This window comes from Daktulosphaira vitifoliae, unplaced genomic scaffold, assembly GCF_025091365.1.
Source record: "Daktulosphaira vitifoliae isolate Bord-2020 unplaced genomic scaffold, ASM2509136v1 Scaffold_3, whole genome shotgun sequence".
NCBI lineage: Eukaryota > Metazoa > Arthropoda > Insecta > Hemiptera > Phylloxeridae > Daktulosphaira > Daktulosphaira vitifoliae.
In genome coordinates, this window is record NW_026099574.1 from 12,520,135 (window position 1) to 12,532,967 (window position 12,833).

General features: G+C 37.0%; 2 protein-coding genes across 2 annotated transcripts; both read left to right on the forward strand.

Annotated features, from left to right (window-relative positions):
- Positions 1-1,688: 1,688 nt before the first annotated feature.
- LOC126902343 (putative inhibitor of apoptosis) lies at positions 1,689-2,798 on the forward strand. The gene is made up of 3 exons (XM_050679506.1): positions 1,689-2,185; positions 2,261-2,437; positions 2,523-2,798. Exons 1-3 carry the CDS (start codon positions 2,128-2,130, stop codon positions 2,690-2,692), a joined length of 405 nt encoding a protein of 134 aa, XP_050535463.1. The 5' UTR covers positions 1,689-2,127; the 3' UTR covers positions 2,693-2,798.
- A 3,636-nt stretch (positions 2,799-6,434) lies between these two features.
- On the forward strand, positions 6,435-9,260 carry LOC126902042 (uncharacterized). Its single transcript, XM_050679065.1, has 5 exons — positions 6,435-7,495; positions 7,563-7,866; positions 7,935-8,274; positions 8,422-8,491; positions 8,604-9,260. Exons 1-5 carry the CDS (start codon positions 6,479-6,481, stop codon positions 9,258-9,260), a joined length of 2,388 nt encoding a protein of 795 aa, XP_050535022.1. The 5' UTR covers positions 6,435-6,478.
- The last annotated feature ends 3,573 nt before the right edge of the window (positions 9,261-12,833 follow it).

The following is a 12,833-nucleotide window of genomic DNA, read 5'->3' on the forward strand; positions in this document are numbered from 1 at the left end:
TTTGTAACTCTCCAAACGCCACGCGTTATCGCATATTCCGTTGTCTAGACTAGACTGTTATACGCATTCACCCCTCCCCACGCCTCGCTCACAATACGACGGTACACTATTCCTATAAAAATTTATTTTTAGTTATCGTACCCGTACACGCGTGCTTGTCATCAATATTATATATATGTAAACAAATTTTTATTTTGACTGACCAATAACGCCCGCGTCTAATGCGCCTTACGTATATATATATATATTCCTACCGCCGTTTATACCTCGGGTATAACGTTAGTCCGACCCGCCCGGCCATAAAACACAGCTATACTTAGTGCATGATACTTTTACGTAGTTAAGTCGCATTATTTGTATAAATATATATATTCTAATTACTATTAAAATTAATATATTAACACGATTTATTCTAATTAAGAGATATAAAGTATTCATTCCGATTACGAGGGATGATTTCCGTATCGTCATTTTTCGTCACTACCTCCACGTTCCGGGAGTGAGTAATTTACGCGCCTGCTGCTTTCCTTGGATGTGGTAGCCGTTTCTCAGACTCCCTCCCCAGAATCGAACCCTGATTTCCCGTTACCCGTAACAACCATGATATTGATAGTAACTACTATCATAACATGAAACTAAAAAGTAAAAAATAAATATAGTTTAAAAAACTAAAAAAACACGCTTTTAAAGTACATCGAACTAAAAAGTTAAAAATAATTTTTAAAATAATTATGAACAAAAAATACTAGTATTATTGTGATAAAAGCGTCGGGCGCTCAATATACGAAAAATATGGCACAAAGCACCCACGCTTTTATCACAATAATACTAGTATTTTTTGTTCATAATTATTTTAAAAATTATTTTTAACTTTTTAGTTCGATGTACTTTAAAAGCGTGTTTTTTTAGTTTTTTAAACTATATTTATTTTTTACTTTTTAGTTTCATGTTATGATAGTAGTTACTATCAATATCATGGTTGTTACGGGTAACGGGAAATCAGGGTTCGATTCTGGGGAGGGAGTCTGAGAAACGGCTACCACATCCAAGGAAAGCAGCAGGCGCGTAAATTACTCACTCCCGGAACGTGGAGGTAGTGACGAAAAATGACGATACGGAAATCATCCCTCGTAATCGGAATGAATACTTTATATCTCTTAATTAGAATAAATCGTGTTAATATATTAATTTTAATAGTAATTAGAATATATATATTTATACAAATAATGCGACTTAACTACGTAAAAGTATCATGCACTAAGTATAGCTGTGTTTTATGGCCGGGCGGGTCGGACTAACGTTATACCCGAGGTATAAACGGCGGTAGGAATATATATATATATACGTAAGGCGCATTAGACGCGGGCGTTATTGGTCAGTCAAAATAAAAATTTGTTTACATATATATAATATTGATGACAAGCACGCGTGTACGGGTACGATAACTAAAAATAAATTTTTATAGGAATAGTGTACCGTCGTATTGTGAGCGAGGCGTGGGGAGGGGTGAATGCGTATAACAGTCTAGTCTAGACAACGGAATATGCGATAACGCGTGGCGTTTGGAGAGTTACAAACTTACAAACAAACAACAAACAACAAACAACAACAAACATACACGTGAAACTAATAAAAGCGTGTTAAAAACGTATTGAAACAGTAGAACGAACGTGCCATTGAAATGTNAAAAACGTATTGAAACAGTAGAACGAACGTGCCATTGAAATGTCAACGGGTGTTATTTAAACAAAATAGCTGACAAACGAAATTAGACTAATAATGTTTTTTTTTTTAATGATTTTCAAGATAGTAATATAAATATTACAAATTATATCGTACTTTGATAAATTGAATAATTAATTATTTTTATATGTGAAACTAAAAAAAAAAACTCATTTTAATATGTAAAAAAATTTACTACACTAATAAATTTTTCAAAAATTTAAGAGAGTTGTAGTATTTTCACGCGTTGAATGAAATCTACAAAAAAAAAAATCAGACCATGTGTGACTTTAACTAGCTTTAGTGTCCACACAAAATTAATTTGCTCAGTTTAATCATTCCACTGATTGCGACTTACGCTGTTGTTTGGTCATACGTTAAGTATCAGTGTGTATTTGATCAAAAATGGACAGTGAAAATAAAACGTATAAGGTGTATGAAAATCGTCTCAATGAAAATTCAGGTAAGAAATTAAAACTGTATGTTACAGTGCGATACTATCTACGTTCAATTACTTTTCAATTAATTTTTTGTTCAGGATATGATGTTTGTGGATTTTACTGTTCGACATCTTATGACCAGCAGCCTAGAATTAAACTCTCTAAACACAAAGAGTTTGCCGATTATAACACTCGTTTAAAGACTTTTGAAAACTGTCCAAAAAAATTGGAATCAAAAATATCAACACTTTGTGATGCTGGATTTTTATACATAGGTATGGGACTATATATTATTAAATGTATTTTTATGATTCGTACATTTATTCAAATACTTTATTTATAAGTATATATAATTTTTAGGTAATGGACAAAATGATCAAATGTTATGTTACTGTTGCAGTCAAGGTTTGAAAGATTGGGATGAGGAAGACGACCCATGGGTAGAACATATACGTTGGTCTCCTAGCTGTACACATATATTGTTATGTAAGGGTCAGTTATTTATCCAAAATAATAAAATAACGAAATAAGACTACTATTATTTGTTATTTTGATTTTCATATAAATAATAAATCAATGTTAATCTTATATATTATTGTAGTTTGAAAAAAATAAATGAACATTTTTAATATTGTATCTTGTGTGTTATATGAAATTTAATAGCAATTTTCGATTTAGTAAAAAATGTATTATACTACTACATTCATAATTTTCATAATCTAAGAGGGTTATTGTATTTACAAGCGTTCGTATCTACCAAAAAAAAAAATCAGACACGTGTGACTTTATCAGCTTTATTGTGTTCCGAATTATGTATATATACATTTTTTTCCAACTTAAAAGAAAATCAACAAAAATATTGCTTAAGTTGCGTTTTTTTTTTTTTTTTACATCTAAATCATTATATCCAGTAAATATTCTATACATTTTTTAACGCTGAATTACGTTTTACATTGCAACATTGTTTGCAACATTATTGATCCCCACTAGTAAGTTATTGAATTCATAGGGACTTGTATCCCAAACAATTAACTTCATTGTGCTTAAAAATATAAATTTTTACTATATAACTGTAGAAATAACCCATTATCTGTTCATTCACTTTTTGGTGTTTTTACGGTGCTATTCATCATATACTACTACTGTTTTTCACAGCCATTCTTGTGTATTTTCAACAGTCATTTCATTGTAAGTATAATTTTTTTAAATTGTCATAATGTCTTAACCCTTCAATGCATTTATTTATTTTTAAAAATCGATAATACTGATAAATTTCACAAAGTTTTTTCATAAATAAAATTTGTTTACTATAATTCGAAATATTTATATTAAGTATATTATCAATATATTTATAAAATTATAATATTTTAAGTAATACAAATACGAATTTTTAGGTCATTAAATATATTCAAAAACCCGATCCAGTGTCTTTTTAAAGTATATTTCTGTTTTCGTGTATTGAACCAAAGTAAGTTATTATCTAACCACCACTATTCAGTTATAAATGTACTTATAAGTTTACAATAATTTTAATCATTCAAAATAAAATTACCAAAGAGTTAATTTTACACTTTCCACCTCACTGTATGTGTAAATATTGTGATTAACAAATACTTACATGGTCAGTGTAAATTAAGTGTTGTATATATAGTTTTGTAAATATATTTGAATATTATAAATTATTATGTTGAAAAATGTTAAATAAATATGTAAATATGTTGTATTAATGGTATGTGTGTGCACTCGTTTTAACTAACTTAAAAAAAAAATGTATTTATTTCCTTATTAAATAATCTAATGGCAACAATGTAGTAACTATCAGGCGTTTGTCACATTTTTAGCGGGTGAATGTGTTAGTATTTATTATGTTGTAAAGGTTAAAGATTATCGTCTTGTGTAAAACATATATGTGTGTGTGTGTGTGTGTGTGTGATACACTCCGCCACACTCTCAATGATTTCTACAATATATGATGACGAATAGTTTGTAAACAACTGTATTAAAAAAAAAAACAACTCAGTTNAAAAAAAAATAAAAAAAAACTCAGTTTATAAATGGTTACAGGAGTACACATAGCTGTAGGAGTGCATCGACTGTATTGTAGCCTAGTAAATTATCTTAAACAAAAAAACAAATAGAGAGAGGAGAGGGGTAGTATGCTATGAGAGCATACCGATATGTATATCAGATTAATGGTCTCGTGACAAGCGGATGGAGGTGACGAAAAAAAAAAAATTTTAAAGCACTAGCAGCATCAGTTTTCGAGTTACGTGCAATTTTCGGGGAATCTGTATTACGCTGTATCCTCCTCCGTGTCATGCTGTGGCTGATGGTAGTAGTTATTGTTAGAAATGTACATATCAGTGTCGAGCTATACACCATTAATACGACATTCACCATATATATATATATATAGTTTACTCACGAATAATTTTGGTGTGTAGAAAATGGAACAATTAAAACAAAAAATGAATAATCAAGCCAAAGGCATGGAATACATTAAAATGTCTGACCTGGTAGAGAATCATGTCTATCGAATGGTTTCAATGAAAAATTTGACAACGAAAAATGGTGTTGTGGTGGTGGCACGGATACCCGACAACTGACAAGTTTTTGTCCCCAGAATACAGTTGACGGACGATGAAATTAAAACGTACAATGACGGCGACATCAAAATGTCACTGTGTTACAGAGGAAAAACAGAAAATGCTTATTCATTTGACTTTCAATAAAATTTTTTTTAATGTATTAACTTTACTTTTCTTTTACAATCAACAAAATCTTTTTATATGTTTTTTCTAATGATTCGTGTACAACAAATTAAATTGAATTAAAATTATATAGTTCGTTCACAATCTATTTGTGTTTACATTATTACTCCGATAGTATAGAACCTAATATTAGTATATGACAAATGTAAATTATACTGTAGATTAATATTATATGATTAATAGTTTTTCAAATTGGTGGAAAATGTAAAAACAAAAATCACAATAGCAATACTTAAGAGTAGATTTTAAGAAAAACAAAAACGTATGTATTGAAGTTAAATTTCTACACACCATTGATAATATAATCCGTTAACAGTCCAGTAGTGTTTACTCCAATAGTAAAAGTATATTGAACTGAATAGTTGATTAAAGAGGTGGCCATACACACGTATAACTAATGTATTAATTTTTCAATAGTTGTTATCATGTCGTTTGTATGCGGTTGTGGGTCTTCATTTGTCGATAGTACTGGTTTGAATGTTCATTGTAGTATGAATCAGGGTCACCGTCAAACTGTTATTTCAGGGAAACGATGTTTGTCCGCGCCTGCGGGTAGGGTGACCAAACGCGCGTGCATGCACGTTGCAGGGACCGGCTTTGTTCCGATAGAATCTGCACTACGCGGTCGAGTTATACATTATTTTTTGAAAAATGAAACGTCTATTGACGACATTGACGATTTTATTCGATGCGTGAGTGACGATTTAACCACCGTACTGAATGACGTTACCAAGCACGGTATAATAAAATTCAACGTTGTGCTGCACACAACGTACATACACCAAGTCATGGGTGAAATGAGAGACGTATCGTTTAAAACGCTTAACAAAACTGTCGATTCAGGTACCGTATATGCCGCCGTTTTTGATGGAATCACGGAGAAGCTCGTGTACGAACAACAGGAAATGGAGACCCGAGGTAGCGGGTGGTCGCTATTATTCATAGACGGACTGCTGTTGAGAGTCACGAAAATTTCACCATTTAGCGGTGGCTCGTACGTTGAAGTTCCACAGTGTATCAAACGAAAATTTGCGGTCATAAACGTAAGAAACGCCGACCAGCAGTGTTTTAAATGGGCGATTTTATGTAAGTACAACAAGAATAAAAAACATAGGGACCAATGGAATGCAGGTTACATTGATCTGGAAAAATCCACAAGTATACGTTTTGATGGCATTGACTTTCCTACACCATTGAAACAAATTATTCGATTTGAACGTAATAACCCGTCAATGTCGATCAATGTGTTTGCGTTGGACGATAAAAATAACGTGTATCCGTTGCGTATCACTAAATCGCGTACGAGCACCGATCATGTTGATTTACTTTACGTTACCGAGCCGGGAAACAGTCACTATTGTTATATATCAAATTTCTCGAGACTCGTGTCAAAACAACGAACCGAGGGCAAACGACACGAGTACTATTGTAAACGTTGTTTAAACGCATTTACCAATCAACCGTTAAAGACTCAACCAAGCGGTNACCAATCAACCGTTAAAGACTCAACCGAGCGGACAAGCGGGGGTGGATGAGCACATTAAAATGTGTGGAAAGTTCAAGGAAGCGCGAGCCGTCCTTCCCGCACCCGACTCCGACCAGTCGGTACTGCGGTTCAAAAACACAAGGCGAGAGGAGCCGGTTCCAGTGGTTGTGTACGCAGACATGGAGAGTTTGTTGGTTCGTGCCGAGCAACAAGTGTCCAAGTACTGTACGGTTACACAAGATCATCAGGCCATGAGCTACTGTTTCTATGTGGTACGCGATTCTAAGGTGTTGCCGAAAAATATTTGCGATGGACTACCAAACGAACCGGTACTGTACCGGGGACCGGATGCGGCCAAACACTTTATCACGACGTTGGTAACCATTGGTAAACGCATATCGGACATAATGAAGGTGAACATCGATATGACGGCACTGACACCGGAGGAACAACTACGTTTCGATACAACGAAAAATTGCAAGTTGTGTTCAATTAGGTTCACGGATAAAGTAAAAAAAGTCAAGGATCACAACCACTGGACGGCTCGGTTTCGTTCCGTTTTGTGTAACAAATGCAACCTGCAACGACGTCCACCGGCCTTTATGCCGGTCATCATACACGGTCTGTCCAACTACGACTCGCACATGATTATCCCAGAGTTGGCGTACGACGATAAAAACATATATATCATTGCACAGTCCGAAGAAAAGTACATCATGTTCAGCAAGACCATAGATGATTATTTTCGTATCCGGTTCATAGATTCTTACAGGTTTCTACAAGCCAGTTTATCTAAGCTGACCGCCACATTGTCGACACCGGATTTCGTGCATACACACAAAGTGTTTGAATCGCTGGAGTTGGTCACCCGAAAATCTGTTTTTCCGTACGAGTACGTCGACTGTTGGGAGAGGCTCGAAGAAACACGATTGCCGCCCCGTGACCAATTTTACAGCTCGATCACGCATCAGACGGTGTCCGAGGAAGACTACGAACACGGTAAAAAAATGTGGCAACACTTCAGTTGCTTTACTCTCGGTGATTACAGCGACAAGTATTTACTTGTTGACGTAATGGTATGTTTTTTTTTTTTATATAATTTATTTCCGAATCGCATGTAATAACTTTTGTTGTTTGATGTAGATACTGGCCGATGTGTTTGAAAAATTTCGGAAGGAAAGTCTGACAAATTATAAACTCGATCCCGCACATTATTTTTCGTGTCCGGCATTATCGTTCGACGCAATGTTGAAGTACACGGACGCATACATTGAACTATTGACGGACCCGGATATGTTGTTGATGTTCGAAATGGGTATACGCGGAGGTTTAACGCAAGTTAATCAGCGGTATGCTCGAGCAAACCACCCAGATGTCCCCGACTACAACCCCGACTTGCCTCACAAATACCTTCAGTATTTGGACGCTACTAATTTGTACGGGACAGGTATGTATATTTAATGTAATTTTATTTATATAAAAAAACTATTGTAATTTTCTATTCTTTTTTTACAGCCATGATGGAACCTATTCCGTTTGGATATTTTGAGTGGTCGACGGCAACGCTGGAAGAAGTACTGAACACCCCCGACGACGGTGATTACGGATACTTGGTGGAAATCGATGCACATTATCCTCGTGAATTGCACGATTTACACAATGATTTACCATTTTTTCCGGTAAACGAGCGATCACCGTTGTCGTCTTCGAAACACAGCAAGTTGATGACCACGTTACAACCAAAACGTGGTTATATCGTGCACTACCGCGCACTAAAACTAGCTGTGAAACACGGTGTGATCGTAACAAAACTGCATAAATGTATAAAATTTATGCAATCCCGCTGGTTGGCACAGTACATTCAGTTGAACACGGAATTGCGTAAAAAAGCGACCACCACGTTTGGACAAAACTGATGATCAACTCAAACTATGGTAGCATATAATTAATTTTCCAAACTTTAATTGTTTTTTTTTTAACTTATTTGTTTCGCGTTCAACAGGAAAAACATTGGAGAACGTACGGAAACACCAAAACATACAACTCGTGTGCAACCCGAAGAAACTGTCGAGGTTAGCGGCAAAACCGTCGTTTAGTCACACCACCGTATTCAACAAAAATCTGGTTGCCGTGCACATGTACAAGGAGAAGATTAATTTTTACAAACCCATTTTTATTGGACAGGCCATATTGGATATAAGTAAATGCATAATGTACAAGTTCCATTACGAGGTTATGATGCCGTTGTACGGACCCGAGCGACTCCTACTCTGTTACATGGACACCGATAGTTTCATTTATCTGATAACGACCAACTGTTTCCACGATGATTTGAAAAAGTACTTACTCGAATATTTCGACACGTCGAATTACCCGATCGAACACCCTTGTTACACCGATCGACGAAAAAAACAACCGGGCAAGTTTACCGATGAATGCAAGGGTAAGCATATGCAAGAAATTATCGCATTGTTACCCAAAGTGTACGCTTATTCAATCGCTATACAAAATTACTACGACAGGTTGTTGGTTACGTGGCAAACGGACGAGGTGAAGCGATTGAAAGGCATGAGCATGGGTGTGGTGAAACATGAAATCAAAATGGTTGACTATTTGAATTGCTTGCGTGGTAAACTCAAGCAAACCCGTAGGAAAATGTCCGTAATACGCACAAAACACCATAGTGTTTCGACGGTTGAAATTAATAAACTCGCGTTGGTCAACAACAACAACTACGATAAGCGGGCGTTAATCGGTGACGAAGGAGAGTACAAGGACGTGTATACAAAAGCGTGGGGGCATTATTCTCTAGTCGATGACGACGACGAAAAAACAAATTAAACTCAAAGTGTACATTAGTTTTATTTAATAAAATAAATCGATACATTTTTTGTAATTTTGTAACCAATTTTTTTTTTTTATAAAAATATGTAAATAAAACAATTACGAATTATCCGTTAACCATTGTTTCAAACACATTGCTTTATACAAGCTACACATTTCATGATTATTTATGTGACGAATACAACGTGGTTGGAATTCCACACATAATTTTCGCAGTGGTGGACAGTTTTCTTCTATTTCGACTACCCTCTGTCCGGGTAAATATTTTTGTAAAACTTGTTTTTTCTGCACGCCTTTCACGTAGATAGTATCGCACCGTACCAACGACATTATTCTCGGTATTTCAGTGTATTCCACGTTACCAATGTTCGTGTCCAAGCCGTGATGGTACTTTTTTAGCCAGTAAGTGGTTTTCACATCGTCCTTGATGATGTTTGGGTGTTTGAACACCCAATGGGCCATAGACATGGACTCCAGGTCTATGACGGTCATTTCTTTTACCAAGAACGAATGGTCGGCGGCAGCCACCAGGCCCTGAATGTCGACAATCATTGCCGTGAAATCTGCTTTCGATATCCATGAGTTGTGTTCCGGGCCAAAACCCAACCACTTAACGTAGCACTGGTCTCCGCGTGTGCGTAACACCCGTTCCACTAAATACGTGTCCGGATACTGGGTCCTGCTCAACTCTTCGGTGTAAAATACACCCTGAATGGGGTTCCTCTGGTAATCTTCCAGATAATATGTTGGCGGTACTGTTCGTTTGACCTTGGTCACTGTGAACAACTCGGTGCTCCAGTTGGGCAAATAGCCCTTGTCAAACACGGATTTCGTTTTGCTTATTCTCACTTTGTCGCCCACTCGAAACTTAATCGGTAAATTATCGGGTATTTTTCGTAATTTAATGCGTACTGCACTGGGATTCCCAACAGCTTGTGCGGGTGTCATGCCGATTGTTCTGTGCACGTGATTGTTATTGTAATCGTAGACCAGTGCAGGCAACCTGACTACCCATTTGTACGACCCACGCGTAGTGAAATCACGCCACATGACCGTCTTCAGTGTGCGATTGAAGCTTTCATCGTGGTAAATGTTCAATAATGACGGATCCCGTAACGGTCCATCAACGCTTGGAAATGTCGGTTGTAGAACTCTGTACCACGGTCGGTTTGCATCAGCTTTGGATGACGACCCTGTTCGAGAATACCCGACATTGCTGTGGTCACGTTCAGGGCCATTTTACTCTTTAACGGTACGGCCCAAGCCCGCCCTGAAGTAATACCTCACGGTAGTTCCAGGGCGGTCCACAGTTGCGCCGGTCGGAGTAAAAAAAAAAAAAAAAAAAAAAAAGGTACGGCCCAAGCGTACTTGGAAAACCCGTCCACGCACGTTAAAATGTATCGGTGACCACGATCTGCGTACGCGCCCATTTCTACAAGATCCGCGTGCCATATATCATCGAGTCCTTTGATGTTTACCCGTGTTCGAGTGTACGTTCTCCGGGCCGGTCGATGTAGTTCGTACGCAATTTTAGGTTTCATAATGTAGACGGTATGTCGGCAATGTACCCGGCTTCGTAAAGTTCTTCTAGTATGGAAACAATCTCGGGTGACACTCCAGTGTTGCCAGCCGACTGAGCCGATATGAGCAGCTTCAGTCGTTCAACAAGTTCATTGGGATCGTCCCAGTATAAGTAATCTTTTTTTCACCGACTCTCAGCTGTAGTCCCGATCCTATGCTGCTGAACATTGGTTCGATAACTTCATTGTATTTAACACCTCCCTTTTTCAATGCCATATTTTTGTTTAGATGAGCTCCGGTTTCCTCCAATATTGTTTTGTACTTTTCCAAATGTTCGTCGTTGAACGCAACGGGGTTTTTCGAAAACAACAAATTCACTAGTCCAATCGTCAATTGGTGTTTTGTTCCATTTACACGAATAGAGTCACTGTCTACGGTTATATCGTTTGCATTACCCATGCTTAGTTTACCGTCCATATGCATTCTAGGACCGTATTGTTTATCTCTCAACGGATTTTTTGTCCACTGTTCTATAAGATGTGCAAAATATAACTTTGAATAGTCATTTTCTTGCGATTGTTTCTGATGATGCTGCTGCTGCTGCTGCACATTAATAACATTGGATATCCTATTCAATGGTTCTATTATTGGTGCTAGTTTTTTCTGAATGTGAGTCAACGACTCTGACTCACCACGACGCAATTCTGCATATTTTCGTCTGACGTTGTCCCGGGCTTTGTCCAACAGTTTCTTCGAAGATTCCTTATCGGCAGTGTTCATATTGTAATTTACGTATCAAAACTGTGTCGATCACTATCGCGATCAAAATCCGTACATATCACTGCGAACCCGTATTTATCGTTTTTCCAACACTGATTGCAAAACTCTTTGAACTCATTAAATTTCATATCACAACACACGTACTCGTCGTATGCATGACGTAGGTAGATTTCGTCTTGTCGGAACAACACCACCACATTCGCATTGTCTCGTAACATTTGTTTTTGTATACGAGACAATGTTTGCGAGAGAAAAAACACATCAACTCTTTTGTGTCGGCCACGCGCAAAATAATCGCACATTACGTTTTGTTTTTCCATAACCACGTCGTCGAAAATAAACACTGAATTTGGCAGAACAGTGTCCACTGGTGGAACTTCATCACCGTTCGCAAATGTGAACACACGTATCCCTTCAACATCTTCCAATACTCGAATCAACAGTTGATATTTCGACTGCTCCAACGATTTCGAGTAGATGTAAACGTTTTCGAATTTCAATCCGTTCAAGTCGGTCAACAGCGCGAACATTAAATTGGTTTTACCACAGTTTGACGGACCACAAATCATAACAACGTACACTGTTTGGTAATAACTTCCCGTGTTTACTGTGTTGTACATTGGTGGTGACATGATCGTCAAAATTGACCACGGGTAGAGTTTCTGTCTGTTTTTCAAAACGGCATCGCACGTCGTCATTTACCCATCATTTTCTGTGTATTATTATTATTATTATAATGAAAAACTTTATTGTTGCTCGTAACGTATTGATCTCGATTACGTAGGGCTATCAACAGATAGCGTTATTTTTTCATGACAATTACGATATTATATATATATATATATATATATATATATAATATTGTAAGGATGAACTAGGACGTTAGAAGTACAATGAAATCGCTACAACGACGTCGACATCGAAAACGGGGATCCGGTATTGTCTATTCAGCTATAAACAATATTCCTTTGGAAGCCCACGTGCCCGGTTACCAGTTTGCCGGTCCTGGAACTAAATTACAGAAACGTTTAGCACGTGGAGACCGTGGTATAAATCCATTGGACGCAGCATGCCGTGAACACGATATCGCGTATTCCAAAAGTAATTCTCTCGGGGATCGGCATCGAGCCGATGAAATTCTAGAACACCATGCGTGGGATCGAGTGCGTTCAAAGGACGCAAAATTATCAGAACGTGCAGTGGCTTGGGGTGTGACAAATGCGATGAAGTTGAAACGCAAACTCGGTATGGGATTAAAAAAAAAAAAAA

What these genes read in the sequence shown, in the direction of transcription:
- LOC126902042 (XM_050679065.1), top strand. Translation starts at nt 6,479, where the DNA reads ATGTGTGGAAAGTTCAAGGAAGCGCGAGCCGTCCTTCCCGCACCCGAC. An exon ending in TACTAATTTGTACGGGACAG is followed by an intron (nt 7,867 to 7,934) that starts GTATGTATATTT and finishes CTTTTTTTACAG; the next exon opens with CCATGATGGAACCTATTCCG. An exon ending in CAATCCCGCTGGTTGGCACA is followed by an intron (nt 8,275 to 8,421) that starts GTACATTCAGTT and finishes CGCGTTCAACAG; the next exon opens with GAAAAACATTGGAGAACGTA.
- LOC126902343 (XM_050679506.1), top strand. Translation starts at nt 2,128, where the DNA reads ATGGACAGTGAAAATAAAACGTATAAGGTGTATGAAAATCGTCTCAAT. An exon ending in TCGTCTCAATGAAAATTCAG is followed by an intron (nt 2,186 to 2,260) that starts GTAAGAAATTAA and finishes TTTTTTGTTCAG; the next exon opens with GATATGATGTTTGTGGATTT. An exon ending in TGCTGGATTTTTATACATAG is followed by an intron (nt 2,438 to 2,522) that starts GTATGGGACTAT and finishes TATAATTTTTAG; the next exon opens with GTAATGGACAAAATGATCAA.